Raw genomic sequence first — 27,150 nt, 5'->3', positions numbered from 1 at the left:
ACCTACCACTGGGTGGCGCGCTAAGCACAAGATGAGAAACCTGCGTTCCTTGAACTCGGGACGAAGAAGACTTTCAACAAATCTGGCGGTAATGTCCGGACTCCGCGCGCTCATCCGGGCACCAACATGTCGCTGCGGCGCTTTGATGGCCGCTGGAAGCTTCTGCTCCGCTCTCTGCTGTCCGGAGCCTCCGGGCCCCGCACAGCGCTGCGGGTCTTCCGCAGGCAGCAGCGGGCGAATCCCGACATTTCCCTCCGTGACTTCATCCAAACGTTGTGCCGAGGCGAGCTCACCTGCACAAGGACCGAAGAGCAGCAGAGACTGACCGTGTAAGTGACATAACAGCTGAGTGGAGTTAAACCAGCTGGAGACGCGGAAGTTTAAAGTTTAAATGCTTCTAAAGAAGTGAATTCAGGGCGGAACGCGTTGATTTAAACAGTATTAAACATCTTTTAGCCTTGCATCATTTCGCAACAATGCATCAGGAGAAAGGTGGCGCATTTAAGCAGAGCATTAGAACTAGATAAGTAATGTAAGATTTGAACGCCAAATGCTTTATTAGAACAAAATACTGGCCCTGATGTGTGTTGCCACAGTTAGCGTAGAGATAAAATGTCACTGAAGTTTTAGAAAGAATATATGGGGACATGGACGGTAACATTCAGAGGCTTTGCTACACATGCCTTAACTGCAAGATGAACAACATTGTCAGCTTCCTGTTCCTCACACCCCTTTGTCTCTTCCGTCCAGTAAACCGTTGGTGTGCCTGTTATCAGCAACGCTCCAGCAGAACCTGCTGTCCTTCATCCATCTCGTCCACTCAGCTCTTCCTCGGGCGCCTGTGCTCCACCTCCTCCAATGCCTCAAGCAGGAGCCACATCCAAACCCCTGGGTCTCCGCTCTGGTTGGCCAGCTGGAGAGAGACATGGGGGTCCAGAGGGACGAGCCGCTCCACACCACACACTGTGGCCAGAGACTGAAAGAGCTGTCGCAGCGTTTGGTTGGTTCTGGTGAGACGGGCGGGTGGGCCAAGTTCTTTAGCGATCAGAAACCTGCGTCTCAGAGTGCGTTTGGATCGTCAGACCAGGGGACGCAGAGGAAGAGGAAGAGCAGCCTTGTGTCTCCAGATTCAGATGAGGACACAGGACAGCAGAAGAAACGGATCAGGGTGGATTTTGGTGTTGAAGATTCCGCTCCAGTGGAAAAGACTCTTGAAGAAACATCAGGGGGGTTAGAGAGTGAAATTCAAGCTGCAGCGTCTGCTGAAGAGTTACAGCCAGAGCCTGAAAGTCCCCCTGATGTCCTCTCTGAACACATAAAGGTAAAGTGGAGGACACATCTGTCTGTTAGTCCGAGCTGGGAGGACATTCAAAAACCATACACACAATCTTCCACAATTCCCAAATAATCCTGATGGTGTTTTGTTTGTTTATTCAGGCTTCTATTGCTCAAATGAAAGAACTACTGGAAAGTCAGATGGAGGTTAGTCATTTTTTTCTTCCATCAAACAGCTGGTAATGACTCAATATTTATTACCTTGACTCTAATCATTTCCTGTCTTCTTTGCAGTGGGACGAGACCTCGGCCACTGTGTTCAAAGTGCTGAATGAGTGTGACCCTGCACAAGTACGCACCTCTATTCACCTCTGTGGACATTTGACAGTTGCATTGTCTTTGTACATGAGTAAGGATGTTTGTATGTTTAGGTGGAGGTGTTGTGTAGTGTGCTGAGTTTGGCGGATCTACCTGAGCAGACGTTGCCCAGACTGTGCAGCAGTGTTCTGGCTCTCTCCCCTGACCTCAGCTACAGCACAGCAGCCACGCTCGTCAGGAGCCTCCTGCTGGGAAAGGTAAGGAGATGGAGATGATGCTTCATGTGTCTCAGTGCTTAGTACTGACAGGATGACGCCCCTACCCCGACCCCTTTGTAGGTCCGGTCCCTGTCAGAACCAGCCTCCAGATGCCTCGTCACCGCGGCGACCTCTCTTTGCAGCCGCTACCCCCGACCAGTTTGCCACGCTCTAATCAGACCGCTGCTAGAGGAGAAGAACATCGGTGAGGGAAGCTGCTGACATGTCCTCTGTTCTCAGAGTCCAGATCGACATGGTTAGATACATTTTTCTTTGTTCAGAAACCTTCACCTGAGCCCTGATGTGTGTCTGCCTCCAGGGAATCCACAGTCGGAGCTTTTGAACAGACTGATAGAAAGCTGCCTGGATCCTCACTACAGACTGCTGGTGCTTCAGTGAGAGAAACCCTTTAAATCTCTTCCTCCAGTCTTAAGGGGCACAAAATGGCAGTCCACCCTGATTACTGATGTAAACATTTTTCTTTTCCCTACCAGAATGACATTTAACATTGAGTGGAGTGAAGCTGTGCTCTCCATGATCCACAGCCTACTGGACTCCAAGGTAACACACATGAAAACAGAAATGAGACAACAGTTCAAGAGTGGAACACAACAGCAACGATATCAACTGTGCCTCTCCTCTTGTCTGTTTATTTTCAGCCGGAGCTGAATGAGGAGCTTTTCTCCCAGTTCACCCATCAGCTCGTCAGTCAGGCTCCTCCATTGGCAAAATCTGTGAAGTTTGCAAAAATGATGTTAACAGTGCTCACCAAGTTCCCCTCCCACGTGAGTCTTAGTGGACAGCAGAGATCAGATGGCTGAACATGAAGATGAAGTTTAATCACTCTGCTCTTATTTTCCAAACTGTTTCCCAGGTGACCGACGCACACAAACACTCCCTGTCTGGATGCCTCACGTCCAACCAGACCTTCCTGAAGAAATCTCTTCAAGCTGCTTTGAAAAGAATCGCAAACACATGAATGTACATCTGACCATGTTGCACATCTAAATAAACTCAATGTTTCATATTTGTGTTCGTTCTTAGTAGTTTAGATGTTAGAACCTCAAATGATATTTTATATTATACAGCGATCTTGATTTCCTCTCTTTGGTGCCTCTTATTCTACATCTTCATTCCACATGAGCTGCCTTGGATTTCTCTTGCAATATCTGTATTTTAATGAGAACATGAAAGTTCACTTTAAAATACAATGCAGTTGTTAAAGAGTGTTTGATTCACTTCATTCTGATCAGATTATTGTTGTGTTGTATTTGGAGAAATCTATTATATTTGTTCATACAAGGCATGTATGTATTGAGGCAAACAAATGGACCAAGAGCTTCTGGAATTTGATATTTTATCAGATTTATAAGAGGTTTTGCGATTACTTTAAGATTTAATTTTGGTCGTGTCTATTTGGGTATTCTTTGAAATAAAGATAAAAAATAAAATGAAATATTTAAACAAAAGTTAATGATTTAGCTGAGCAGGAGCCTATATACTTTAGGAGGAAAATATGAACTTAAAATGTGCGTTGATAAAAATAAAATGTTTTGAAATAAATGAAACAAAGTATTTATCTGTATATTTATTTGTCATTATTTTCCGCCAAATGTCGCAAGCGACCTTTGATGACGTAGCAATGCGGCAGCCTTTTATACCCGTCACTTCCTGTTTGTCGCCCTTTTCAGCTTACGGAGTCTAGAGGGACGACCAGCGAAAATGAGGTGAGTGGCCATTTAGTCAATAATCCTCTTTAAATAAATTTATTCCCAAATTTTAACGAATCGTTATGTTTATGGCGGCTTAGGTTCTCTGCTACGCTCAGTGGAGGTGGAATTTTAAGTGTAATTTGACGCGTGACAGCGGCCGGGCGCCGGTCGAGAAAATCGCGTCATTTTTCTGTGAAGTAATCCGCAATCATCCGTGGATTTAAACACATTTTACCGAACAATTTTACATTAGAAGTGTTGGTTAACTGCTTTACCTAATATTTGTTTGAGTCTTACTCTCCCATGTCCGTAATTCAACTCTCCGTTTATACCACATATGTAACGTGCACCGGAAGTACCGTGTTCCCCTCTGTTAACATCGGGCTCATATTTCAATGTCTAATAATTATTATTCTGTGTTTTACAGCAAGGTCTCAAGGGATACGTTGTACGAGGCGGTGAAGGAGGTCCTCCAGGGCTCTCTGGCCAAGTCGAGGAAGTAAGAACCAGCTAGCCTTACATGTTTTACCCTTTCTAAATACAACGTAAGACTGTGATAAAGTTGGCTAATTGCTGCGTCTGTCCCTGTGCAGGTTCACAGAGTCGGTGGAGCTGCAGATCAGCTTGAAGAACTATGATCCCCAGAAGGACAAGCGTTTCTCCGGCACTGTCAGGTTCGGACCTTTACTGTTTCACCCGACCTTTTCCCTGTTTACCTCCAGCCCCGTCTGTGTGTGAGAATATAGTTTAAATATGGCATCATGCCTCAATAAAGTAGAAACTAGTCCAGACGGGCCAGGAGCAGACATGGAGAAGTACTCTGGGTAGTCTGACTGAGCCCCCCTGGCCTCGGCTGGGGACGGGTGATGCAGACGGACCCCTACCCTGGGTCTTAAAACATGAGGGAAGGTTTCACGGGGGCTGGGCTGATAAAGCTCACGTCCCCGAGCCGACCAAGGTTCATTAAATAACCGATGAGGTCAGCGGGACACCGGCCACGCTGGTGGTTTGGGTAAGACTGTTTCTATTTCACACAGAAGTACGGTCTGGTAAATGGGTTGGACTCTTAAGGTTAATAATGTATGGATGTAAAATGTAGTCATGGCAACACATTCTATACATACATGTTTAATTTCTAACATTGGCTTTATTGGCCTGAATGCATTAAAAGGGACGGTTTTCCATGATTTATCAATTGGGACTGGACTTGTGAGCCATCATTAACAAGTAGTTAAGAGATTGGAATAAAATCTGGATTATGATTAAATCCAGACAGCTCTTTATGCAATGGCTGACGTTCTTTAATTCTCACTTTATAGCTGCTATCTATCTAAATGTTAAACACTGCGTTTAGTAGGGAAGGATCAGTTTAACGCTCTGGTGCTTTCTGAGATGTCTTTGAAGTTGATGAGCTAAATTTAAATGGGCTGCAGTTACTCTATTCTGTCAAAGTACTACTGCTGGAAACATTGACTTAAAGAGTGAGATGCTTGCGGCCCTGCTACTTGTTCCTGTCTTGCTGTGTCGTGATTGTTGTCACTGAGCTCTGATGTTCTGTGCAGGCTGAAGACTCTGCCCAGGCCCAAGTTCTCTGTGTGCGTGTTGGGAGACCAGCAGCACTGTGACGAGGCTAAAGTTGCTGAGCTGCCACACATGGACATCGAGGCCCTCAAGAAGCTCAACAAGAACAAGAAGATGGTCAAGAAACTTGGTAAGATCTGGCCCACGACCCAGAGCTGACTGATTGAATGATGCCGTAGATGTAGTTGCCGTCTCTAACCGTTTGTTTCATTCTCCTCCAGCCAAGAAGTACGACGCTTTCCTGGCCTCTGAGTCTCTGATCAAGCAGATCCCTCGTATCCTGGGCCCTGGACTCAACAAGGCTGGCAAGTTCCCCTCCCTGCTCACCCACAATGAGAACCTGATGACCAAGGTGGATGAGGTCAAGTCCACCATCAAGTTCCAGATGAAGAAGGTACATAGCAGTATTCACATAGAAGTATTGAATCAGTTTAGTGGGGCTGAAAGGTTTGTAGTCTCACCATGGTGTCCTGTGTTGTAGGTGCTCTGTCTGGCTGTGGCTGTTGGACACGTGAAGATGACGGAGGATGAGCTGGTCTACAACATCCATCTGGCTGTTAACTTCCTGGTGTCTCTGCTGAAGAAGAACTGGCAGAACGTGCGCGCCCTCTACATCAAGAGCACCATGGGGAAACCCCAGCGTCTCTACTAAAGGACCTTTTCTTACAAAATAAAATGGGAGTTTCTCCAGTAACATTGGTGTCCTGTGTTTCCTCTTCACTGCCTTCATGTGTTTGTAACTGGATGTAAAGACCAGCTTCCTGTTAGCACTGTGGGTTAAAACATTTATAACAGGGCGACAAACTTTAAAGTGTGTGTGTGGATGTTAACCTTAGCAAATTCTTAATGTAGAATTGAGTACTGACGTATGTTCAAAGTTTTAACCCTTGTAATGTCCTTCTGTTTTACATACACCTATTGTCCTCTGGGCTCAAATTGACCCCAACTTGTTTTGACAGTTATCTTAAGCATGTGGTGTAAATTTTTAATTAATTGTGTTACACCTTTAGTCTGACTCCAGTCCAATGCGTCATCACAATTTTTCCTTCTTTTTGGAATTTGTGGAACTTGTTAACCCAAAATATACCCTATTTTATTTTTTTAAATATTTGAGATCTGTACTTTTTGACAAATACCAGAGTGGAATATGTCATAGTTAAATTTTCAATTAATTTTGTGTTACACCTTTAGTCTTAACTCCAGTCCAACCATTATAACCACGACTTAATTTTAGAATTTGAAATAAATAGAGCTTGTTCACATAAATGTTGGTAAAGTAAAGCAGGGATTTGGGCTTCTGCCGCCCCAAATCCCATGTTTGCATGTTCCATGGACCTGGCATCGCATGCTGCCCATACCTCTTGTTGTCCCATTATCAAATAACCATTGCTTGACCACACACATCAAACATCCAAGATCAAAGATGTGTTGGAGAGCAGTCTGGTGTGACTTTTTGCACCATTACACCACTTTGTGGTTCGGGGCCATCTTGACCCCAGGAGCAAAGGAGTTATAAAATTCAATAAAATACCCAAAATTCAATCAAATGACTTCAAATTTCTTCTAATCACGAAGAGCATTGTGTTAAACAACCCCTATAAATTTCAGACCATTTGATGAAAGGAAACATATTTTATCAACTTTTTTAGTCGTATATAATGACCAGTTAAGCTCATATTACAGGCTTTCTTATGTAGAATGCAGTGGTTGAAACATCTCTGTATAATAAATGTGTGGCTCCCTTCATCCTCTTGAACTCCACACTAATGTGACTACTGGTCAGGTAAAGGCTCTATTTGACCTCTGACTTTAAGGTATATAAGTAGAAAAATGAGTTAATGATGACGGTTAAACCATTTCACACAGAGCGCTGGTCCCTACCCATGAGCCTCTGAGCGGCTGTCCTGTTTGACTGAGGATCTCTTAATAGGATTATCTATTCTCAGTGCTGGAGAAGGGCTGAAGAGGGGAAACAGACAGGAACGTGTGAAGATACGTTCACATGTAACAACACAGTCCAGAGTTGATAGTGGAGGATTTTACCTGAGCAAGAGATTTGAGTTTTGTTTGAGAGACACCAAGCTGGAGAGATGAGTGTTGAGGTGAGTCACAGACGTTACACGACCTCATGGCTCCCTGCACCTGGGGGTCAATGCTGGGAAACACTATGACAATCACTGAACACAAGGGGGGAGATTTCTAACTGTCACCTTCCTCCAGCCTGATTCAGAGACACACAGTCAGTCCATGATGGCCAACAGTGAAGACAGCGACCAAGGTAATGATGCTGGTTGATATTTTGTACGTGTTCATCACAGTTGGTTTCTTTCTGCAAGAGGGATAAAGATGATGTGCTTAAAATTCCCAATCCCAAATAATTTAAATCATACTTTGGGCCAATTAGATATAGAAAAGTTCAAATGCTCCATCAGATAGACAGAGTGTGGCCACAGTGGTGAGAGCTGTAAATGGTGTGTGTTTGCATAATAATAGTATTTGATTTATTTGCTATCTTCATAAAAGAAACCAGCGAGGAGGAGGAGGAGCCTCTCACATCCTGGAATGAGCTGTCCATCATAGATCGAGTCGGCCTCAACAGGTAATGGAGTGACATATCTGACCTCCGCTGGGTTTGGATTATATGATGTTTGTTGAACTTCCACTAATCACTCTTCTTTCATTCTGACAGTGTAGAGATGTCCGAGACAGATCTGGAGGTGAGGCCACCATCTTTTCATTGTGGAGATGAAAGTGTTCTTCCTTGTGTTCCTGTGCTTTCCAATATGCTCCACTGTGCATTGATGTGTCCCCACCCCACCCAGACTGCCTTCTCTCAGATCACCCTGGCATTCCGCTGTGACCAGTACACCCTGAAACAGAGGCTGCAGGCAGAGGAACACGCAAGGAACCTGGCTGAGGAGAACATCCACCTGGAGCTGAGCAGAGGGAGGGAGACGCTGGAGGTGCGTAGACCGAGAGCAAGACGTGTGAATGCAGATCTAAAACAACAAAACACCCTTTAAACTACAGTGTGTGTGTGTGTGTGTAGACGCTGAAGGACTTGTGCCTGGACAGTAAACGCAACAAGATCCTGCAGAGGCTGGAGCTTTCTCTGGATATCCTGGGAGGGACTATGGAGCGGATCTCTAACACAGCTGAGGTGCTTGGAGCCGTGCACCAGGTATGCAGGTCTACAATACGTCACACAACACTGCACACACTACCACATGTTCACACTACAGATACTTTAGTTTGATTCTGTTGTGTGAATAAATCATTATTTAAAATGACTTTTTACTCACAACCTAGCAACCCAAAATGGATTTCTATCATATACTATGTATTATGTATGTGTGTTCTGATTTGCTGGCTGGTGTGTGTATGTGATAGGAGGCCCGTGTGAGTCGAGCCGTAGAGGTCATGGTGGCTCATGTGGAGAATCTGAGGAGAGGGCATGAGAGAGCTGTGGCAGAGCTCGAGGAGGCCAAGAAGTTCATCCAGCAACAGACCTCCTGCAGAAACCTTATCAAACCCAGCGCCTCCCCAGGTCTCTGATGCTCCGATCTGAACTGCTGTGGTATCTGCATCCTGTTATTTACTAGTCTGACAGCTGTACGTATGTCTCATTGTAGATCCAGAGGAAAGTGACATGAACACGAGCTCTCAGCAGGTATGTAGCTACAGTATTAGAGGTGTTGCAACCATCTAAACTCCATCTCATTCGCTTTAATCTCTATTTCTTTTAGGACGGTGGTCGTCGCAGGATTATTGTGTCAATCATTTCTAACCCAGCACAGGTGAGGAAGTTTCTTCTTCTGAGCTTTCTTTCCTGTAATGTAGTTACACATACAGCCCAGTAGGTGTGAGCGTTTTGTCACTGCAGGAAAAGAGAAAGCGAGACCCGAAGAAGCACTCGGGTGCCTCCAACAAGAAGACCAACCCTGCCCCCACTCATGACCCCGGAGCCCAGGGGCAAGCTGCACTAACGCAAGGAAGGACCCCGACGGAGTACCCAGGTGAGCCGGCGGACCATCCCCCCACTCCGAACTTGAAGCAGACGGCAACGAAGAAGATACAACACAGCAAGTAAGAGAAAACTCGCTGCTTTACACAAAATAACAAAAAAAAACGAACTTTACTTTACAACAAACTGCCCGCAGCCTTTTTCAACTAGTGAAAATTGAAGTAGCGTTACTTCTAACGTCTATGCTAGAAGGGGAAGCTTGCTTTCGCCAAACTTTTCGGGGTTTTAGACGAGTAGACGCACTTTTAAACTTTTTTTATCGTGCCATGTTAAATTGTTGTGCAGGGGAATTTGTTGTTTTAACGCTGTGTTAAAGTGCTGGTAGCGTAACTGTTTTTTTTGCGTTTGTGTTTATATTACTATATATATTTCTCTCTTGCGTCGCTTCTCAGCATTTTGGTTAAGACCAAAAGTGTATTTCTAATGTTTCTAAATAATTATTGTTTGATTTAGAAAAGTAATCGTTCCCCTTTTTATTAGTGTGAAATTCGAAGTCTTACGAAACCGCAACATCGCTAATTGGAATTGGAATCAGGCTTGCATAACAGTAGTTCACATTCCAGGCCAGCAGGGGGCAGTAAACCTGAAAGCAGCTGCTGCCCACCAGCAGTGACGGAAGTAGGAACCGGTGTTTACGTTATGTTACCACCCGTCTTTTCATTTTCATTTATCTGACTTAGGCGTCGGTTAAACAACATAACGAGCATAAATTTGGTTTGCTTCATTTAAGTCGATACGCTATGTGCCTTTCTTGCATTCTCGTAGCAGCCTAAAGCTTAAAATGATACTTTCGGGGGTACAGATTGAGATGCAATGCCGCATTGCATGATGGGATTGTGTTCATTTAATCGAGGATAATATCGCAAAACGTCTGATCATGAATGTATGAGGGCGGTCACTTAAAGTTTGGTGTGTTTGTTCACGAAACATTGACAAAGCGCCGCTGCGTCTGGTAAATAGCATTCCGTGTGAATTAGTGACGTGACCGTGAGTCGCTAAGGAACGTCTGTGAAAGACTTTAGCATCTGTGACCTTCGCAACTCATACTTACCTGGCAGGGGAGATACCATGATCATGAAGGTGGTTCACCCAGGGCGAGGCTCAGCCATTGCACTCCGGTTGTGCTGACCCCTGCGAATTCCCCAAATGTGGGAATCTCGACTGCATAATTTCTGGTAGTGGGGGACTGCGTTCGCGCTCTCCCCTGATCTATGTGTTTAATATGAAGTTCTCCGGTTTTGGCTGTTGCTTCTATCTATCCTCTCCATACGTTCCATTGCAACTGTCTGAATTCGCTCGTTCCCAATCCAAAATAATAAAAGAATAATCAACTTAAAATTCTGCCTGGATGTTATAAATTACCTAGAGCGCCATTTATTGTGAAGGGCGTTGAGCGCTCACACGTTCGTTGTTTTCCTCCCTTCAGAGGACTCCTGTGTTAAATTCCAACGAGTTGTTCACACTCCTGACCAGCAGGTGTCAATGACCGTAAAAGCAGCTGCCACGCAGCAAAGAAGCAGGAAGCGACCCGTTGTCGTACTGACTTAAACAGCCGCGGTTTTCTTCAGCACTCAGCACCCTCATTGGCCGGATATTCAAATCATTTAATTCATAACGTTGCCGATTGAAAAGCATATGCGTTTGGCGAGTATTAAGTTATTAACTGCACAGACGTTTGTATGATCCGCGACCTTTTTAAGTAACGTTGATCTTAGGTGCCATTCCGTGACTGTTGCAACCGGCTTAATTGTATTTTTCCTGTCTGTGGTTACATTCACTCGAATGATTAGCATGAGTTCACTCACGAGTAACGCACAGAGCGGTTTGGCTGTTTACCAGCAGTAACGGAGCAGGAAGTGACCGTTAAAGGGTAGTTTTGACTTAATCTGTATTATACTTTGATCAACATCATTCCACCGTATGACTGTTGTGTCGGCTTTGTTGTATTCTTGATCACCCCTCCCCCCATCTGTGTTTTAACCGTGAGCTTGTGTGTGTGAGCGGGGATAGAGTCCCTCCGCTCCGCTGTTTACCAGCATCGCTTCTCGGCCTTTTGGCTAAGATCAAGTGTAGTATCTGTTCTTATCAGTTTAATATCTGATACGTCCCCTACCCGGGGACCATATATTAAATTGATTTTTGGAGCAGGGAGATGGAATAGGGGCTTGCTCCGTCCACTCCACGCATCGACCTGGTATTGCAGTACCTCCAGGAACGGTGCACCCCATCATGATGTATAACACTAACTATCCTCTCTGGAGTGAATTCAAGCCTTATGCCGTAGTAAGTCTGGTTTCACTTTGTCCTCCCAAGATGAAACGCAAGAACTCTGCGGTGTTCTCTGTTGTTATTGTTGAAGCTATTGAGTAGATATTTCAACATCTTACCAGAAACTCAGTGGATTTGTTTATGAACAACACATTTGCAATCGTGTCATAATTTATGAGCCAAATACTCGTCGTGACATCATCCATTGTGTCAACGGGCGGGGGCGGGGTTACAGCCTGTATTAGGCGGCAGTTTGTCGTAGATGGTGAAAGCGTGTTGCTCTTTGTTTTAAATACATTGTATGAAAGTATCGCTAGTTGGGGTGTTAACTAAGGCTGAAAGCGATTATAGCATATATTTGATTTGCTTTAATGCCTTTTCTTGCATTCTCGTTGTAAGAGATAATAGCTTCTGGTGGTTGTGGTGTGTGCGTAGTCTCTGTGACCGTGAGTCAGAGCTGTACTCCTGTGAATGAGTTGAGCATCTGTGACTGTAGCAACTCATACTTACCTGGCAAGGGAGATACCATGATCATGAAGGTGGTTCACCCAGGGCGAGGCTCAGCCATTGCACTCCGGTTGTGCTGACCCCTGCGAATTCCCCAAATGTGGGAATCTCGATTGCATAATTTCTGGTAGTGGGGGACTGCGTTCGCGCTCTCCCCTGATGAAACTGTTCAATGTAAATCTGCTACCTTTAGATTGATATTGTACCACAGTGCTTTACTTGCAAGGGCTAGACTGTACTTAATGTCCCAATTGCCAGAGGAAGACAGGAATAATTTCTGGAAAAACAACGCGTCTTAAATGTATAGTGTTTATATTCAGTAGGCTGACTTAATGTTCTGTATGAAGCAGGTTTGACCTGAACGTGGCGTTCAAAGTCTTCAATCTTTTGTAGGCTTCCTCACTCTGTCAAAAGAAACAAGTAACATGACCAATCCCACCACATAGGTCCTGCTCAAAGGTCCGTGTTCCCTGCTCTCTGGCAACGTCTAGCTTTGAAGCGGAGCAGTTTCGTAGATGCCAGTCAAACACTCTTCATTTTTGTGTAGACTGAAAGCGGCTAGAACAACTAACAATAAATGAAGATAGTTTGACCCCTTATGCACATTTGTCTGTTATCGGTTCTGTCCATAAGAGACCGCCACATTCACTCGATTGATTAGCATGAGTTCACACACGAGTAACGCACAGAGCAGGAAGTGACCTTTAAAGGGTAGTTTGGAATTAATCTGTATTATACTTTGATCAACAACATCATTCCACCTTATGACTGTTGTGTTGGCTTTGTTGTATTCTTGAACACCCCCCCCCCCATCTGTGTTTTAACCGTGAGCTTGTGTGTGTGAGCGGGGATAGAGTCCCTCCACTCCGCTGTTTAACAGCATCGCTTCTCGGCCTTTTGGCTAAGATCAAGTGTAGTATCTGTTCTTATCAGTTTAATATCTGATACGTCCTCTACCCGGGGACCATATATTAAATTGATTTTTGGAGCAGGGAGATGGAATAGGGGCTTGCTCCGTCCACTCCACGCATCGACCTGGTATTGCATTACCTCCGGGAACGGTGCACCCCATCATGATGTTTAATAGAAATAATTCAAAGTCTGATTACCATCAGCTTGGTCTCTCAAAGTTAAGAGGGTACAACTTTCTGATATGATCTGTTATTGTTGTTTAAGAATCTATTGCCAAAAAATACTATACTAGAATCTCAGCAGATTTGTTTATGATAAACATATTTGCAATGGTGTCATATTTTATTCGGCCTGGACGTCGTGGCATCATCCATCCATTATATGCTGAATGTCAGAACAATAACCATGCTGTAGTGATTACTTAGAAATATGCAAACAACCTTTTTGTGCTCTCTGTTATTGTTACTGAAGAAGCTATTGTTAAGAGATTAAGATATATCAACATTTTACAAGAAACTCAGCCGATTTGCTTATAAACAACATATTTGCAATGGTGTCATAATTTATGAGCCAGATACTCGGCCGGGTCATTGTGACATCAGCCATCTGTCTGAAACCGCTATATCATTAGTGGGCCCTGGCGGGGGCAGGGTAACGCTCTGGAGAAGTCACCAGTTCATCGCAGAACGTGAAAGCATGCTGCTCTGAATTTGTTACAAATTGTGTGTCAGTGTCTTTTTGGTATGTTGAGATCATAGCGTCTGGTTGAGTGAAGGAGTCTCTGTGACCGTGAGTCAGAGCTGTACTCCTGTGAATGAGTTGAGCATCTGTGACTATAGCAACTCATACTTACCTGGTAAGGGAGATACTATGATCATGAAGGTGGTACACCCAGGGCGAGGCTCAGCCATTGCACTCCGGTTGTGCTGACCCCTGCGAATTCCCCAAATGTGGGAATCTCGATTGCATAATTTCTGGTAGTGGGGGACTGCGTTCGCGCTCTCCCGTGATAAATGTGTTTAACATGAAGTTTGACAATCTGAGATGCTCTGTGTCTGAGTGTGTGTTTGACATTACAGCTAGATGTCTTAAGGGTTTTACTGTAGAAGGTGCAACCCTCTTAACCTCCAATATTGTCTAAGTAAAGATCCAAACGGAAGATAGCAACCAATTTCTGAAAAACAACAGCGTAACCTTGCACATATATACGTCACTTTAGTGGATAGTGTTAATATTCAGTAGGTTGACTTTATGTTCTGTAGTAAGCATGTCTGACCAGTAGGTGGCGTTCAAAGTCTTCAATCTTTGTAGAGGAAAAGCAGTCTTGAAAACCGTAATAGAGAGCCGAGTGGCAGAGAATAGGGGCCTACACTCTACCCTGAGACGTCAGTACACTCTGGGTTCTCTTCAGATCGTATAAATCTTTCGCCTTTTACTAAAGATTTCCGTGGAGAGGAACATTAAGAGTTTCAACCAATTTTTTGATGCCCTGCTTTATTGCGGGGCTTCCTCACTCTGTCAAAGCAAGGAAAGATTCTTTGCCGCTCCCACACCCTAGTATCTGCTCAAAGGTCAACATTTCCTGCCCCTGGTCCCGTACAGCCTCGTAGATGGCTGCCATATAGTCGGTTGCTTGCTAACTCTTCATTCTTTGTAGATCTTTGTTTCATCAAGTAACTTTTGATTGCAAACACATCTATATAAACACACACATATATAAGATATGTGCGTTGCCCCGTATTGTGGATTGGCTGTGGACTGAACTGACTTCACTTAGATCCGCGGGTTAAGTTCTGTGCTCAACTCACACATTGACCGGATATTCAAAGCATTTCATTTGTATTTTGGACGGTTTTGAAACATATTTGTTTGGCCAGTAATGCAACAAAGATACATTTTTCTGGGCCGTCAACCCCACGTTGATATTTGATTCCACATGGACTGTTGTGTAGGCTGTGTTGTATTCTTGAACACCCCCCCCCCCATCTGTGTTTTAACCGTGAGCTTGTGTGTGTGAGCGGGGATAGAGTCCCTCCGCTCCGCTGTTTACCAGCATCGCTTCTCGGCCTTTTGGCTAAGATCAAGTGTAGTATCTGTTCTTATCAGTTTAATATCTGATACGTCCCCTACCCGGGGACCATATATTAAATTGATTTTTGGAGCAGGGAGATGGAATAGGGGCTTGCTCCGTCCACTCCACGCATCGACCTGGTATTGCAGTACCTCCAGGAACGGTGCACCCCCTCATGATGTCTAATAGAAATAATCCATACAAATACAACAGTACTTCCATATATCCCTGCTTCCCTCGTCTTGATGGTAAGAAGTGTTGAGTGTTCTGTATATTTTAGTTTGGGGCAACATTCGGCCAAATGTAGATTCAAGTGGGCTGGATTAGTAAAATCATAGCATTATAACCTATAAACAGATGTAAATTTAAGTGCAAAGAAGTACAGGTTCATATTGCAAATGTACTTTTATTTAACTATCTTTTTATAAAACAAATTATTAACCTAGAATTTCTTAAGTCGGTCGTTCCCAAACTCTCCTACCTAGCAGCGGGTTATTGCCTTTTCTCCTGAGTTGTTAATGACTTAAATCCCTCACAACTGGGCTTGTAACGCTATATATGTAGCTTGGCTATACTAGCGGCTAGCCAAGCTAACGATGCATCAGATCAGCTGATAAGTGCAAACTGTGACGCGGCGCCGATAAACACATAACATCTTATCTGGACGCTCGTTCTCTGGTTGCGATATGAAAAAGTATGGCCTCATTCATTTGCCTGAAGGGAAACTTATTTGTATCGCTCCTCTTTCCATCGCGCACAGCAATAGCATATCAGAGAATCTTTCCTTGGAAAATTACCTTTGTTCAGCGCTGATGTGGAAACGCTGCATAAATAGGAATAATTACTGGAAAAACAACGTATCTTAAATGTATAGTGTTTATATTCAGTAGGCTGACTTTATGTTCTGTATGAAGCAGGTTTGACCTGTACGTGGCGTTCAAAGTCTTCAATCTTTGTAGAGGAAAAGCAGTCTTGAAAACCGTAATAGAGAGCCGAGTGGCAGAGAATAGGGGCCTACACTCTAACCCTGAACCATCAGTACACTCTGGGTTCTCTTCAGATCGTATAAATCTTTCGCCTTTTACTAAAGATTTCCGTGGAGAGGAACATTAAGAGTTTCAACCAATTTTTTGATGCCCTGCTTTATTGCGGGGCTTCCTCACTCTGTCAAAAGAAACAAGTAACATGACCAATCCCACCACATAGGTCCTGCTCAAAGGTCCGTGTTCCCTGCTCTCTGGCAACGTCTAGCTTTGAAGTGGAGCAGTTTCGTAGATGCCAGTCAAACACTCGGTTTGTTTCTCATTTTTTGTAGACTGAAAGCGGCTAGAACAACTAACAATAAATGAAGATAGTTTGACCCCTTATGCACATTTGTCCGTTATCTGTTCTGTCCATAGGAGACCGCCACATTTACTCGAATGATTAGCATGAGTTCACTCACAAGTAACGCACAGAGCGGTTTGGCTGTTTGCCAGCAGTAACGGAGCAGGAAGTGACTGTTAAAGGGTCGTTTGGAATTAATCTGTATTACACATTGATCAACAACATCATTCCACCTTATGACTGTTGTGTCGGCTTTGTTGTATTCTTGAACACCCCCCCCCCCCCCCCCACATCTGTGTTTTAACCGTGAGCTGGTGTCTGTGAGCGGGGATAGAGTCCCTCCGCTCAACCATTTGTCAGCATCGCTTCTCGGCCTTTTGGCTAAGATCAAGTGTAGTATCTGTTCTTATCAGTTTAATATCTGATACGTCCCCTACCCGGGGACCATATATTAAATTGATTTTTGGAGCAGGGAGATGGAATAGGGGCTTGCTCCGTCCACTCCACGCATCGACCTGGTATTGCAGTACCTCCAGGAACGGTGCACCCCCTCATGATGTTCAACACCAACTATTCTCTCTGGAGTTCAATCAAACCTTACTCCGTAGTCATCGTCTAATTTCACTTTGCCCTCCCAAGATGAAACGCAAGAACTCTGCGGTGTTCTCTGTTGTTATTGTTGAAGCTATTGAGTAGATATTTCAACATCTTACCAGAAACTCAGTGGATTTGTTTATGAACAACACATTTGCAATCGTGTCATAATTTATGAGCCAAATACTCGTCGTGACATCATCCATTGTGTCAACGGGCGGGGGCGGGGTTACAGCCTGTATTAGGCGGCAGTTTGTCGTAGATGGTGAAAGCGTGTTGCTCTTTGTTTTAAATACATTGTATGATAGTATCGCTCCTTGGGGTGTTAACTAAGGCTGAAAGCGATTATAGCATATATTTGATTTGCTTTAATGCCTTTTCTTGCATTCTCGTTGTAAGAGATAATAGCTTCTGGTGTTTGTGGTGTGTGCGTAGTCTCTGTGACCGTGAGTTAGAGCTGTACTCCTGTGAATGAGTTGAGCATCTGTGACTATAGCAACTCATACTTACCTGGCAAGGGAGATACCATGATCATGAAGGTGGTTCACCCAGGGCGAGGCTCAGCCATTGCACTCCGGTTGTGCTGACCCCTGCGAATTCCCCAAATGTGGGAATCTCGATTGCATAATTTCTGGTAGTGGGGGACTGCGTTCGCGCTCTCCCCTGATGAAACTGTTCAATGTAAATCTGCTACCTTTAGATTGATATTGTACCACAGTGCTATACTTTCAAGGGCTAGACCGAATATTAATGTCCCAATTGCCAGAGGAAGACAGGAATAATTTCTGGAAAAACAACGCGTCTTAAATGTATAGTGTTTATATTCAGTAGGCTGACTTAATGTTCTGTATGAAGCAGGTTTGACCTGTACGTGGCGTTCAAAGTCTTCAATCTTTTGTAGGCTTCCTCACTCTGTCAAAAGAAACAAGTAACATGACCAATCCCACCACATAGGTCCTGCTCAAAGGTCCGTGTTCCCTGCTCTCTGGCAACGTCTAGCTTTGAAGCGGAGCAGTTTCGTAGATGCCAGTCAAACACTCTTCATTTTTGTGTAGACTGAAAGCGGCTAGAACAACTAACAATAAATGAAGATAGTTTGACCCCTTATGCACATTTGTCTGTTATCGGTTCTGTCCATAAGAGACCGCCACATTCACTCGATTGATTAGCATGAGTTCACACACGAGTAACGCACAGAGCAGGAAGTGACCTTTAAAGGGTAGTTTGGAATTAATCTGTATTATACTTTGATCAACAACATCATTCCACCTTATGACTGTTGTGTTGGCTTTGTTGTATTCTTGAACACCCCCCCCCCCATCTGTGTTTTAACCGTGAGCTTGTGTGTGTGAGCGGGGATAGAGTCCCTCCACTCCGCTGTTTAACAGCATCGCTTCTCGGCCTTTTGGCTAAGATCAAGTGTAGTATCTGTTCTTATCAGTTTAATATCTGATACGTCCCCTACCCGGGGACCATATATTAAATTGATTTTTGGAGCAGGGAGATGGAATAGGGGCTTGCTCCGTCCACTCCACGCATCGACCTGGTATTGCAGTACCTCCAGGAACGGTGCACCCCCTCATGATGTCTAATAGAAATAATCCATACAAATACAACAGTACTTCAATATCCCTGCTTCCCTCGTCTTGATGGTAAGAAGTGTTGAGTGTTCTGTATGTTTTAGTTTGGGGCAACATTCGGCCAAATGTAGATTCAAGTGGGCTGGATTAGTAAAATCATAGCATTATAACCTATAAACAGATGTAAATTTAAGTGCAAAGAAGTACAGGTTCATATTGCAAATGTACTTTTATTTAACTATCTTTTTATAAAACAAATTATTAACCTAGAATTTCTTAAGTCGGTCGTTCCCAAACTCTCCTACCTAGCAGCGGGTTATTGCCTTTTCTCCTGAGTTGTTAATGACTTAAATCCCTCACAACTGGGCTTGTAACGCTATATATGTAGCTTGGCTATACTAGCGGCTAGCCAAGCTAACGATGCACCAGATCAGCTGATAAGTGCAAACTGTGACGCGGCGCCGATAAACACATAACATCTTATCTGGACGCTCGTTCTCTGGTTGCGATATGAAAAAGTATGGCCTCATTCATTTGCCTGAAGGGAAACTTATTTGTATCGCTCCTCTTTCCATCGCGCACAGCAATAGCATATCAGAGAATCTTTCCTTGGAAAATTACCTTTGTTCAGCGCTGATGTGGAAACGCTGCATAAATAGGAATAATTACTGGAAAAACAACGTATCTTAAATGTATAGTGTTTATATTCAGTAGGCTGACTTTATGTTCTGTATGAAGCAGGTTTGACCTGTACGTGGCGTTCAAAGTCTTCAATCTTTGTAGAGGAAAAGCAGTCTTGAAAACCGTAATAGAGAGCCGAGTGGCAGAGAATAGGGGCCTACACTCTTACCCTGAACCATCAGTACACTCTGGGTTCTCTTCAGATCGTATAAATCTTTCGCCTTTTACTAAAGATTTCCGTGGAGAGGAACATTAAGAGTTTCAACCAATTTTTTGATGCCCTGCTTTATTGCGGGGCTTCCTCACTCTGTCAAAAGAAACAAGTAACATGACCAATCCCACCACATAGGTCCTGCTCAAAGGTCCGTGTTCCCTGCTCTCTGGCAACGTCTAGCTTTGAAGTGGAGCAGTTTCGTACATGCCAGTCAAACACTCGGTTTGTTTCTCATTTTTTGTAGACTGAAAGCGGCTAGAACAACTAACAATAAATGAAGATAGTTTGACCCCTTATGCACATTTGTCCGTTATCTGTTCTGTCCATAGGAGACCGCCACATTTACTCGAATGATTAGCATGAGTTCACTCACAAGTAACGCACAGAGCGGTTTGGCTGTTTGCCAGCAGTAACGGAGCAGGAAGTGACTGTTAAAGGGTCGTTTGGAATTAATCTGTATTACACATTGATCAACAACATCATTCCACCTTATGACTGTTGTGTCGGCTTTGTTGTATTCTTGAACACCCCCCCCCCCCCCACATCTGTGTTTTAACCGTGAGCTGGTGTCTGTGAGCGGGGATAGAGTCCCTCCGCTCAACCATTTGTCAGCATCGCTTCTCGGCCTTTTGGCTAAGATCAAGTGTAGTATCTGTTCTTATCAGTTTAATATCTGATACGTCCCCTACCCGGGGACCATATATTAAATTGATTTTTGGAGCAGGGAGATGGAATAGGGGCTTGCTCCGTCCACTCCACGCATCGACCTGGTATTGCAGTACCTCCAGGAACGGTGCACCCCATCATGATGTTCAACACCAACTATTCTCTCTGGAGTTCAATCAAACCTTACTCCGTAGTCATCGTCTAATTTCACTTTGCCCTCCCAAGATGAAACGCAAGAACTCTGCGGTGTTCTCTGTTGTTATTGTTGAAGCTATTGAGTAGATATTTCAACATCTTACCAGAAACTCAGTGGATTTGTTTATGAACAACACATTTGCAATCGTGTCATAATTTATGAGCCAAATACTCGTCGTGACATCATCCATTGTGTCAACGGGCGGGGGCGGGGTTACAGCCTGTATTAGGCGGCAGTTTGTCGTAGATGGTGAAAGCGTGTTGCTCTTTGTTTTAAATACATAGTATGATAGTATCGCTCGTTGGGGTGTTAACTAAGGCTGAAAGCGATTATAGCATATATTTGATTTGCTTTAATGCCTTTTCTTGCATTCTCGTTGTAAGAGATAATAGCTTCTGGTGGTTGTGGTGTGTGCGTAGTCTCTGTGACCGTGAGTCAGAGCTGTACTCCTGTGAATGAGTTGAGCATCTGTGACTATAGCAACTCATACTTACCTGGCAAGGGAGATACCATGATCATGAAGGTGGTTCACCCAGGGCGAGGCTCAGCCATTGCACTCCGGTTGTGCTGACCCCTGCGAATTCCCCAAATGTGGGAATCTCGATTGCATAATTTCTGGTAGTGGGGGACTGCGTTCGCGCTCTCCCCTGATGAAACTGTTCAATGTAAATCTGTTACCTTTAGATTGATATTGTACCACAGTGCTTTACTTTCAAGGGCTAGACCGTATATTAATGTCCCAATTGCCAGAGGAAGACAGGAATAATTTCTGGAAAAACAACGCGTCTTAAATGTATAGTGTTTATATTCAGTAGGCTGACTTAATGTTCTGTATGAAGCAGGTTTGACCTGTACGTGGCGTTCAAAGTCTTCAATCTTTTGTAGGCTTCCTCACTCTGTCAAAAGAAACAAGTAACATGACCAATCCCACCACATAGGTCCTGCTCAAAGGTCCGTGTTCCCTGCTCTCTGGCAACGTCTAGCTTTGAAGCGGAGCAGTTTCGTAGATGCCAGTCAAACACTCTTCATTTTTGTGTAGACTGAAAGCGGCTAGAACAACTAACAATAAATGAAGATAGTTTGACCCCTTATGCACATTTGTCTGTTATCGGTTCTGTCCATAAGAGACCGCCACATTCACTCGATTGATTAGCATGAGTTCACACACGAGTAACGCACAGAGCAGGAAGTGACCTTTAAAGGGTAGTTTGGAATTAATCTGTATTATACTTTGATCAACAACATCATTCCACCTTATGACTGTTGTGTTGGCTTTGTTGTATTCTTGAACACCCCCCCCCCCATCTGTGTTTTAACCGTGAGCTGGTGTCTGTGAGCGGGGATAGAGTCCCTCCACTCCGCTGTTTAACAGCATCGCTTCTCGGCCTTTTGGCTAAGATCAAGTGTAGTATCTGTTCTTATCAGTTTAGTATCTGATACGTCCCCTACCCGGGGACCATATATTAAATTGATTTTTGGAGCAGGGAGATGGAATAGGGGCTTGCTCCGTCCACTCCACGCATCGACCTGGTATTGCAGTACCTCCAGGAACGGTGCACCCCCTCATGATGTCTAATAGAAATAATCCATACAAATACAACAGTACTTCAATATCCCTGCTTCCCTCGTCTTGATGGTAAGAAGTGTTGAGTGTTCTGTATATTTTAGTTTGGGGCAACATTCGGCCAAATGTAGATTCAAGTGGGCTGGATTAGTAAAATCATAGCATTATAACCTATAAACAGATGTAAATTTAAGTGCAAAGAAGTACAGGTTCATATTGCAAATGTACTTTTATTTAACTATCTTTTTATAAAACAAATTATTAACCTAGAATTTCTTAAGTCGGTCGTTCCCAAACTCTCCTACCTAACAGCGGGTTATTGCCTTTTCTCCTGAGTTGTTAATGACTTAAATCCCTCACAACTGGGCTTGTAACGCTATATATGTAGCTTGGCTATACTAGCGGCTAGCCAAGCTAACGATGCATCAGATCAGCTGATAAGTGCAAACTGTGACGCGGCGCCGATAAACACATAACATCTTATCTGGACGCTCGTTCTCTGGTTGCGATATGAAAAAGTATGGCCTCATTCATTTGCCTGAAGGGAAACTTATTTGTATCGCTCCTCTTTCCATCGCGCACAGCAATAGCATATCAGAGAATCTTTCCTTGGAAAATTACCTTTGTTCAGCGCTGATGTGGAAACGCTGCATAAATAGGAATAATTACTGGAAAAACAACGTATCTTAAATGTATAGTGTTTATATTCAGTAGGCTGACTTTATGTTCTGTATGAAGCAGGTTTGACCTGTACGTGGCGTTCAAAGTCTTCAATCTTTGTAGAGGAAAAGCAGTCTTGAAAACCGTAATAGAGAGCCGAGTGGCAGAGAATAGGGGCCTACACTCTAACCCTGAACCATCAGTACACTCTGGGTTCTCTTCAGATCGTATAAATCTTTCGCCTTTTACTAAAGATTTCCGTGGAGAGGAACATTAAGAGTTTCAACCAATTTTTTGATGCCCTGCTTTATTGCGGGGCTTCCTCACTCTGTCAAAAGAAACAAGTAACATGACCAATCCCACCACATAGGTCCGTGTTCCCTGCTCTCTGGCAACGTCTAGCTTTGAAGTGGAGCAGTTTCGTAGATGCCAGTCAAACACTCGGTTTGTTTCTCATTTTTTGTAGACTGAAAGCGGCTAGAACAACTAACAATAAATGAAGATAGTTTGACCCCTTATGCACATTTGTCCGTTATCTGTTCTGTCCATAGGAGACCGCCACATTTACTCGAATGATTAGCATGAGTTCACTCACAAGTAACGCACAGAGCGGTTTGGCTGTTTGCCAGCAGTAACGGAGCAGGAAGTGACTGTTAAAGGGTCGTTTGGAATTAATCTGTATTACACATTGATCAACAACATCATTCCACCTTATGACTGTTGTGTCGGCTTTGTTGTATTCTTGAACACCCCCCCCCCCCCCCCCACATCTGTGTTTTAACCGTGAGCTGGTGTCTGTGAGCGGGGATAGAGTCCCTCCGCTCAACCATTTGTCAGCATCGCTTCTCGGCCTTTTGGCTAAGATCAAGTGTAGTATCTGTTCTTATCAGTTTAATATCTGATACGTCCCCTACCCGGGGACCATATATTAAATTGATTTTTGGAGCAGGGAGATGGAATAGGGGCTTGCTCCGTCTACTCCACGCATCGACCTGGTATTGCAGTACCTCCAGGAACGGTGCACCCCATCATGATGTTCAACACCAACTATTCTCTCTGGAGTTCAATCAAACCTTACTCCGTAGTCATCGTCTAATTTCACTTTGCCCTCCCAAGATGAAACGCAAGAACTCTGCGGTGTTCTCTGTTGTTATTGTTGAAGCTATTGAGTAGATATTTCAACATCTTACCAGAAACTCAGTGGATTTGTTTATGAACAACACATTTGCAATCGTGTCATAATTTATGAGCCAAATACTCGTCGTGACATCATCCATTGTGTCAACGGGCGGGGGCGGGGTTACAGCCTGTATTAGGCGGCAGTTTGTCGTAGATGGTGAAAGCGTGTTGCTCTTTGTTTTAAATACATAGTATGATAGTATCGCTCGTTGGGGTGTTAACTAAGGCTGAAAGCGATTATAGCATATATTTGATTTGCTTTAATGCCTTTTCTTGCATTCTCGTTGTAAGAGATAATAGCTTCTGGTGGTTGTGGTGTGTGCGTAGTCTCTGTGACCGTGAGTCAGAGCTGTACTCCTGTGAATGAGTTGAGCATCTGTGACTATAGCAACTCATACTTACCTGGCAAGGGAGATACCATGATCATGAAGGTGGTTCACCCAGGGCGAGGCTCAGCCATTGCACTCCGGTTGTGCTGACCCCTGCGAATTCCCCAAATGTGGGAATCTCGATTGCATAATTTCTGGTAGTGGGGGACTGCGTTCGCGCTCTCCCCTGATGAAACTGTTCAATGTAAATCTGCTACCTTTAGATTGATATTGTACCACAGTGCTTTACTTTCAAGGGCTAGACCGTATATTAATGTCCCAATTGCCAGAGGAAGACAGGAATAATTTCTGGAAAAACAACGCGTCTTAAATGTATAGTGTTTATATTCAGTAGGCTGACTTAATGTTCTGTATGAAGCAGGTTTGACCTGTACGTGGCGTTCAAAGTCTTCAATCTTTTGTAGGCTTCCTCACTCTGTCAAAAGAAACAAGTAACATGACCAATCCCACCACATAGGTCCTGCTCAAAGGTCCGTGTTCCCTGCTCTCTGGCAACGTCTAGCTTTGAAGCGGAGCAGTTTCGTAGATGCCAGTCAAACACTCTTCATTTTTGTGTAGACTGAAAGCGGCTAGAACAACTAACAATAAATGAAGATAGTTTGACCCCTTATGCACATTTGTCTGTTATCGGTTCTGTCCATAAGAGACCGCCACATTCACTCGATTGATTAGCATGAGTTCACACACGAGTAACGCACAGAGCAGGAAGTGACCTTTAAAGGGTAGTTTGGAATTAATCTGTATTATACTTTGATCAACAACATCATTCCACCTTATGACTGTTGTGTTGGCTTTGTTGTATTCTTGAACACCCCCCCCCCCATCTGTGTTTTAACCGTGAGCTGGTGTCTGTGAGCGGGGATAGAGTCCCTCCACTCCGCTGTTTAACAGCATCGCTTCTCGGCCTTTTGGCTAAGATCAAGTGTAGTATCTGTTCTTATCAGTTTAGTATCTGATACGTCCCCTACCCGGGGACCATATATTAAATTGATTTTTGGAGCAGGGAGATGGAATAGGGGCTTGCTCCGTCCACTCCACGCATCGACCTGGTATTGCAGTACCTCCAGGAACGGTGCACCCCCTCATGATGTCTAATAGAAATAATCCATACAAATACAACAGTACTTCAATATCCCTGCTTCCCTCGTCTTGATGGTAAGAAGTGTTGAGTGTTCTGTATATTTTAGTTTGGGGCAACATTCGGCCAAATGTAGATTCAAGTGGGCTGGATTAGTAAAATCATAGCATTATAACCTATAAACAGATGTAAATTTAAGTGCAAAGAAGTACAGGTTCATATTGCAAATGTACTTTTATTTAACTATCTTTTTATAAAACAAATTATTAACCTAGAATTTCTTAAGTCGGTCGTTCCCAAACTCTCCTACCTAACAGCGGGTTATTGCCTTTTCTCCTGAGTTGTTAATGACTTAAATCCCTCACAACTGGGCTTGTAACGCTATATATGTAGCTTGGCTATACTAGCGGCTAGCCAAGCTAACGATGCATCAGATCAGCTGATAAGTGCAAACTGTGACGCGGCGCCGATAAACACATAACATCTTATCTGGACGCTCGTTCTCTGGTTGCGATATGAAAAAGTATGGCCTCATTCATTTGCCTGAAGGGAAACTTATTTGTATCGCTCCTCTTTCCATCGCGCACAGCAATAGCATATCAGAGAATCTTTCCTTGGAAAATTACCTTTGTTCAGCGCTGATGTGGAAACGCTGCATAAATAGGAATAATTACTGGAAAAACAACGTATCTTAAATGTATAGTGTTTATATTCAGTAGGCTGACTTTATGTTCTGTATGAAGCAGGTTTGACCTGTACGTGGCGTTCAAAGTCTTCAATCTTTGTAGAGGAAAAGCAGTCTTGAAAACCGTAATAGAGAGCCGAGTGGCAGAGAATAGGGGCCTACACTCTAACCCTGAACCATCAGTACACTCTGGGTTCTCTTCAGATCGTATAAATCTTTCGCCTTTTACTAAAGATTTCCGTGGAGAGGAACATTAAGAGTTTCAACCAATTTTTTGATGCCCTGCTTTATTGCGGGGCTTCCTCACTCTGTCAAAAGAAACAAGTAACATGACCAATCCCACCACATAGGTCCGTGTTCCCTGCTCTCTGGCAACGTCTAGCTTTGAAGTGGAGCAGTTTCGTAGATGCCAGTCAAACACTCGGTTTGTTTCTCATTTTTTGTAGACTGAAAGCGGCTAGAACAACTAACAATAAATGAAGATAGTTTGACCCCTTATGCACATTTGTCCGTTATCTGTTCTGTCCATAGGAGACCGCCACATTTACTCGAATGATTAGCATGAGTTCACTCACAAGTAACGCACAGAGCGGTTTGGCTGTTTGCCAGCAGTAACGGAGCAGGAAGTGACTGTTAAAGGGTCGTTTGGAATTAATCTGTATTACACATTGATCAACAACATCATTCCACCTTATGACTGTTGTGTCGGCTTTGTTGTATTCTTGAACACCCCCCCCCCCCCCCCCACATCTGTGTTTTAACCGTGAGCTGGTGTCTGTGAGCGGGGATAGAGTCCCTCCGCTCAACCATTTGTCAGCATCGCTTCTCGGCCTTTTGGCTAAGATCAAGTGTAGTATCTGTTCTTATCAGTTTAATATCTGATACGTCCCCTACCCGGGGACCATATATTAAATTGATTTTTGGAGCAGGGAGATGGAATAGGGGCTTGCTCCGTCTACTCCACGCATCGACCTGGTATTGCAGTACCTCCAGGAACGGTGCACCCCATCATGATGTTCAACACCAACTATTCTCTCTGGAGTTCAATCAAACCTTACTCCGTAGTCATCGTCTAATTTCACTTTGCCCTCCCAAGATGAAACGCAAGAACTCTGCGGTGTTCTCTGTTGTTATTGTTGAAGCTATTGAGTAGATATTTCAACATCTTACCAGAAACTCAGTGGATTTGTTTATGAACAACACATTTGCAATCGTGTCATAATTTATGAGCCAAATACTCGTCGTGACATCATCCATTGTGTCAACGGGCGGGGGCGGGGTTACAGCCTGTATTAGGCGGCAGTTTGTCGTAGATGGTGAAAGCGTGTTGCTCTTTGTTTTAAATACATAGTATGATAGTATCGCTCGTTGGGGTGTTAACTAAGGCTGAAAGCGATTATAGCATATATTTGA

The 27,150-nt window shown here is 43.9% G+C and overlaps 2 protein-coding genes, 1 long non-coding RNA gene and 21 other non-coding genes across 25 annotated transcripts in view; all 24 read left to right on the top strand.

The window, feature by feature from the left end:
• The first annotated feature begins 29 nt into the window (after positions 1-29).
• fance (FA complementation group E) lies at positions 30-2,846 on the top strand. The gene is made up of 10 exons (XM_076172044.1): positions 30-329; positions 751-1,321; positions 1,438-1,482; positions 1,570-1,626; positions 1,707-1,850; positions 1,932-2,055; positions 2,170-2,245; positions 2,345-2,411; positions 2,510-2,635; positions 2,725-2,846. Exons 1-10 carry the CDS (start codon positions 127-129, stop codon positions 2,827-2,829), a joined length of 1,518 nt encoding a protein of 505 aa, XP_076028159.1. The 5' UTR covers positions 30-126; the 3' UTR covers positions 2,830-2,846.
• Positions 2,847-3,504: 658 nt separating this feature from the next.
• rpl10a (ribosomal protein L10a) lies at positions 3,505-5,837 on the top strand. Of its 2 annotated transcripts, XM_076172036.1 has the most exons (6): positions 3,505-3,577; positions 3,990-4,061; positions 4,156-4,236; positions 5,125-5,273; positions 5,365-5,537; positions 5,625-5,837. In XM_076172036.1, exons 1-6 carry the CDS (start codon positions 3,573-3,575, stop codon positions 5,793-5,795), a joined length of 651 nt encoding a protein of 216 aa, XP_076028151.1. In that variant the 5' UTR covers positions 3,505-3,572; the 3' UTR covers positions 5,796-5,837. The 2 variants fall into 2 exon arrangements, with proteins under 2 accessions (XP_076028151.1, XP_076028152.1); XM_076172037.1 differs by lacking the exons at positions 3,505-3,577; positions 3,990-4,061; positions 4,156-4,236 and adding an exon at positions 4,282-4,574.
• A 3,021-nt stretch (positions 5,838-8,858) lies between these two features.
• Positions 8,859-27,150, top strand: part of LOC143017299 (uncharacterized) — a 49,654-nt gene continuing 31,362 nt past the window's right edge. The window contains exons 1-2 of the long non-coding RNA XR_012965603.1: positions 8,859-8,940; positions 9,027-9,229. This is a non-coding gene — a long non-coding RNA (uncharacterized LOC143017299). The remainder of the gene's footprint in view (positions 8,941-9,026; positions 9,230-27,150) is intronic.
• Positions 10,211-10,374, top strand: LOC143017300 (U1 spliceosomal RNA). Its single transcript, XR_012965604.1, has one exon. It is a non-coding gene; the product is annotated as a U1 spliceosomal RNA (small nuclear RNA).
• Positions 11,205-11,395, top strand: LOC143017328 (U2 spliceosomal RNA). The gene has a single exon (XR_012965631.1). It is a non-coding gene; the product is annotated as a U2 spliceosomal RNA (small nuclear RNA).
• On the top strand, positions 11,938-12,101 carry LOC143017316 (U1 spliceosomal RNA). The gene has a single exon (XR_012965620.1). It is a non-coding gene; the product is annotated as a U1 spliceosomal RNA (small nuclear RNA).
• On the top strand, positions 12,824-13,014 carry LOC143017341 (U2 spliceosomal RNA). The gene has a single exon (XR_012965644.1). It is a non-coding gene; the product is annotated as a U2 spliceosomal RNA (small nuclear RNA).
• Positions 13,700-13,863, top strand: LOC143017321 (U1 spliceosomal RNA). Its single transcript, XR_012965624.1, has one exon. It is a non-coding gene; the product is annotated as a U1 spliceosomal RNA (small nuclear RNA).
• On the top strand, positions 14,246-14,361 carry LOC143017307 (U5 spliceosomal RNA). The gene has a single exon (XR_012965611.1). It is a non-coding gene; the product is annotated as a U5 spliceosomal RNA (small nuclear RNA).
• Positions 14,909-15,099, top strand: LOC143017339 (U2 spliceosomal RNA). The gene has a single exon (XR_012965642.1). It is a non-coding gene; the product is annotated as a U2 spliceosomal RNA (small nuclear RNA).
• LOC143017305 (U5 spliceosomal RNA) lies at positions 15,966-16,081 on the top strand. The gene has a single exon (XR_012965609.1). It is a non-coding gene; the product is annotated as a U5 spliceosomal RNA (small nuclear RNA).
• On the top strand, positions 16,613-16,803 carry LOC143017338 (U2 spliceosomal RNA). Its single transcript, XR_012965641.1, has one exon. It is a non-coding gene; the product is annotated as a U2 spliceosomal RNA (small nuclear RNA).
• On the top strand, positions 17,348-17,511 carry LOC143017315 (U1 spliceosomal RNA). The gene has a single exon (XR_012965619.1). It is a non-coding gene; the product is annotated as a U1 spliceosomal RNA (small nuclear RNA).
• LOC143017337 (U2 spliceosomal RNA) lies at positions 18,235-18,425 on the top strand. Its single transcript, XR_012965640.1, has one exon. It is a non-coding gene; the product is annotated as a U2 spliceosomal RNA (small nuclear RNA).
• LOC143017304 (U5 spliceosomal RNA) lies at positions 19,290-19,405 on the top strand. The gene has a single exon (XR_012965608.1). It is a non-coding gene; the product is annotated as a U5 spliceosomal RNA (small nuclear RNA).
• On the top strand, positions 19,934-20,124 carry LOC143017327 (U2 spliceosomal RNA). Its single transcript, XR_012965630.1, has one exon. It is a non-coding gene; the product is annotated as a U2 spliceosomal RNA (small nuclear RNA).
• Positions 20,669-20,832, top strand: LOC143017314 (U1 spliceosomal RNA). The gene has a single exon (XR_012965618.1). It is a non-coding gene; the product is annotated as a U1 spliceosomal RNA (small nuclear RNA).
• LOC143017347 (U2 spliceosomal RNA) lies at positions 21,556-21,746 on the top strand. Its single transcript, XR_012965650.1, has one exon. It is a non-coding gene; the product is annotated as a U2 spliceosomal RNA (small nuclear RNA).
• On the top strand, positions 22,611-22,726 carry LOC143017303 (U5 spliceosomal RNA). Its single transcript, XR_012965607.1, has one exon. It is a non-coding gene; the product is annotated as a U5 spliceosomal RNA (small nuclear RNA).
• Positions 23,245-23,435, top strand: LOC143017323 (U2 spliceosomal RNA). Its single transcript, XR_012965626.1, has one exon. It is a non-coding gene; the product is annotated as a U2 spliceosomal RNA (small nuclear RNA).
• LOC143017313 (U1 spliceosomal RNA) lies at positions 23,980-24,143 on the top strand. Its single transcript, XR_012965617.1, has one exon. It is a non-coding gene; the product is annotated as a U1 spliceosomal RNA (small nuclear RNA).
• LOC143017346 (U2 spliceosomal RNA) lies at positions 24,867-25,057 on the top strand. The gene has a single exon (XR_012965649.1). It is a non-coding gene; the product is annotated as a U2 spliceosomal RNA (small nuclear RNA).
• On the top strand, positions 25,922-26,037 carry LOC143017302 (U5 spliceosomal RNA). The gene has a single exon (XR_012965606.1). It is a non-coding gene; the product is annotated as a U5 spliceosomal RNA (small nuclear RNA).
• LOC143017322 (U2 spliceosomal RNA) lies at positions 26,556-26,746 on the top strand. The gene has a single exon (XR_012965625.1). It is a non-coding gene; the product is annotated as a U2 spliceosomal RNA (small nuclear RNA).

The sequence above is a fragment of the Genypterus blacodes genome, unplaced genomic scaffold, assembly GCF_046128005.1.
Source record: "Genypterus blacodes isolate CSIRO-AG114 ecotype Tasmania unplaced genomic scaffold, CSIRO-AGI_Gbla_v1 ptg000279l_1, whole genome shotgun sequence".
NCBI lineage: Eukaryota > Metazoa > Chordata > Actinopteri > Ophidiiformes > Ophidiidae > Genypterus > Genypterus blacodes.
This window is presented reverse-complemented; position numbering and strand designations above follow the sequence as displayed.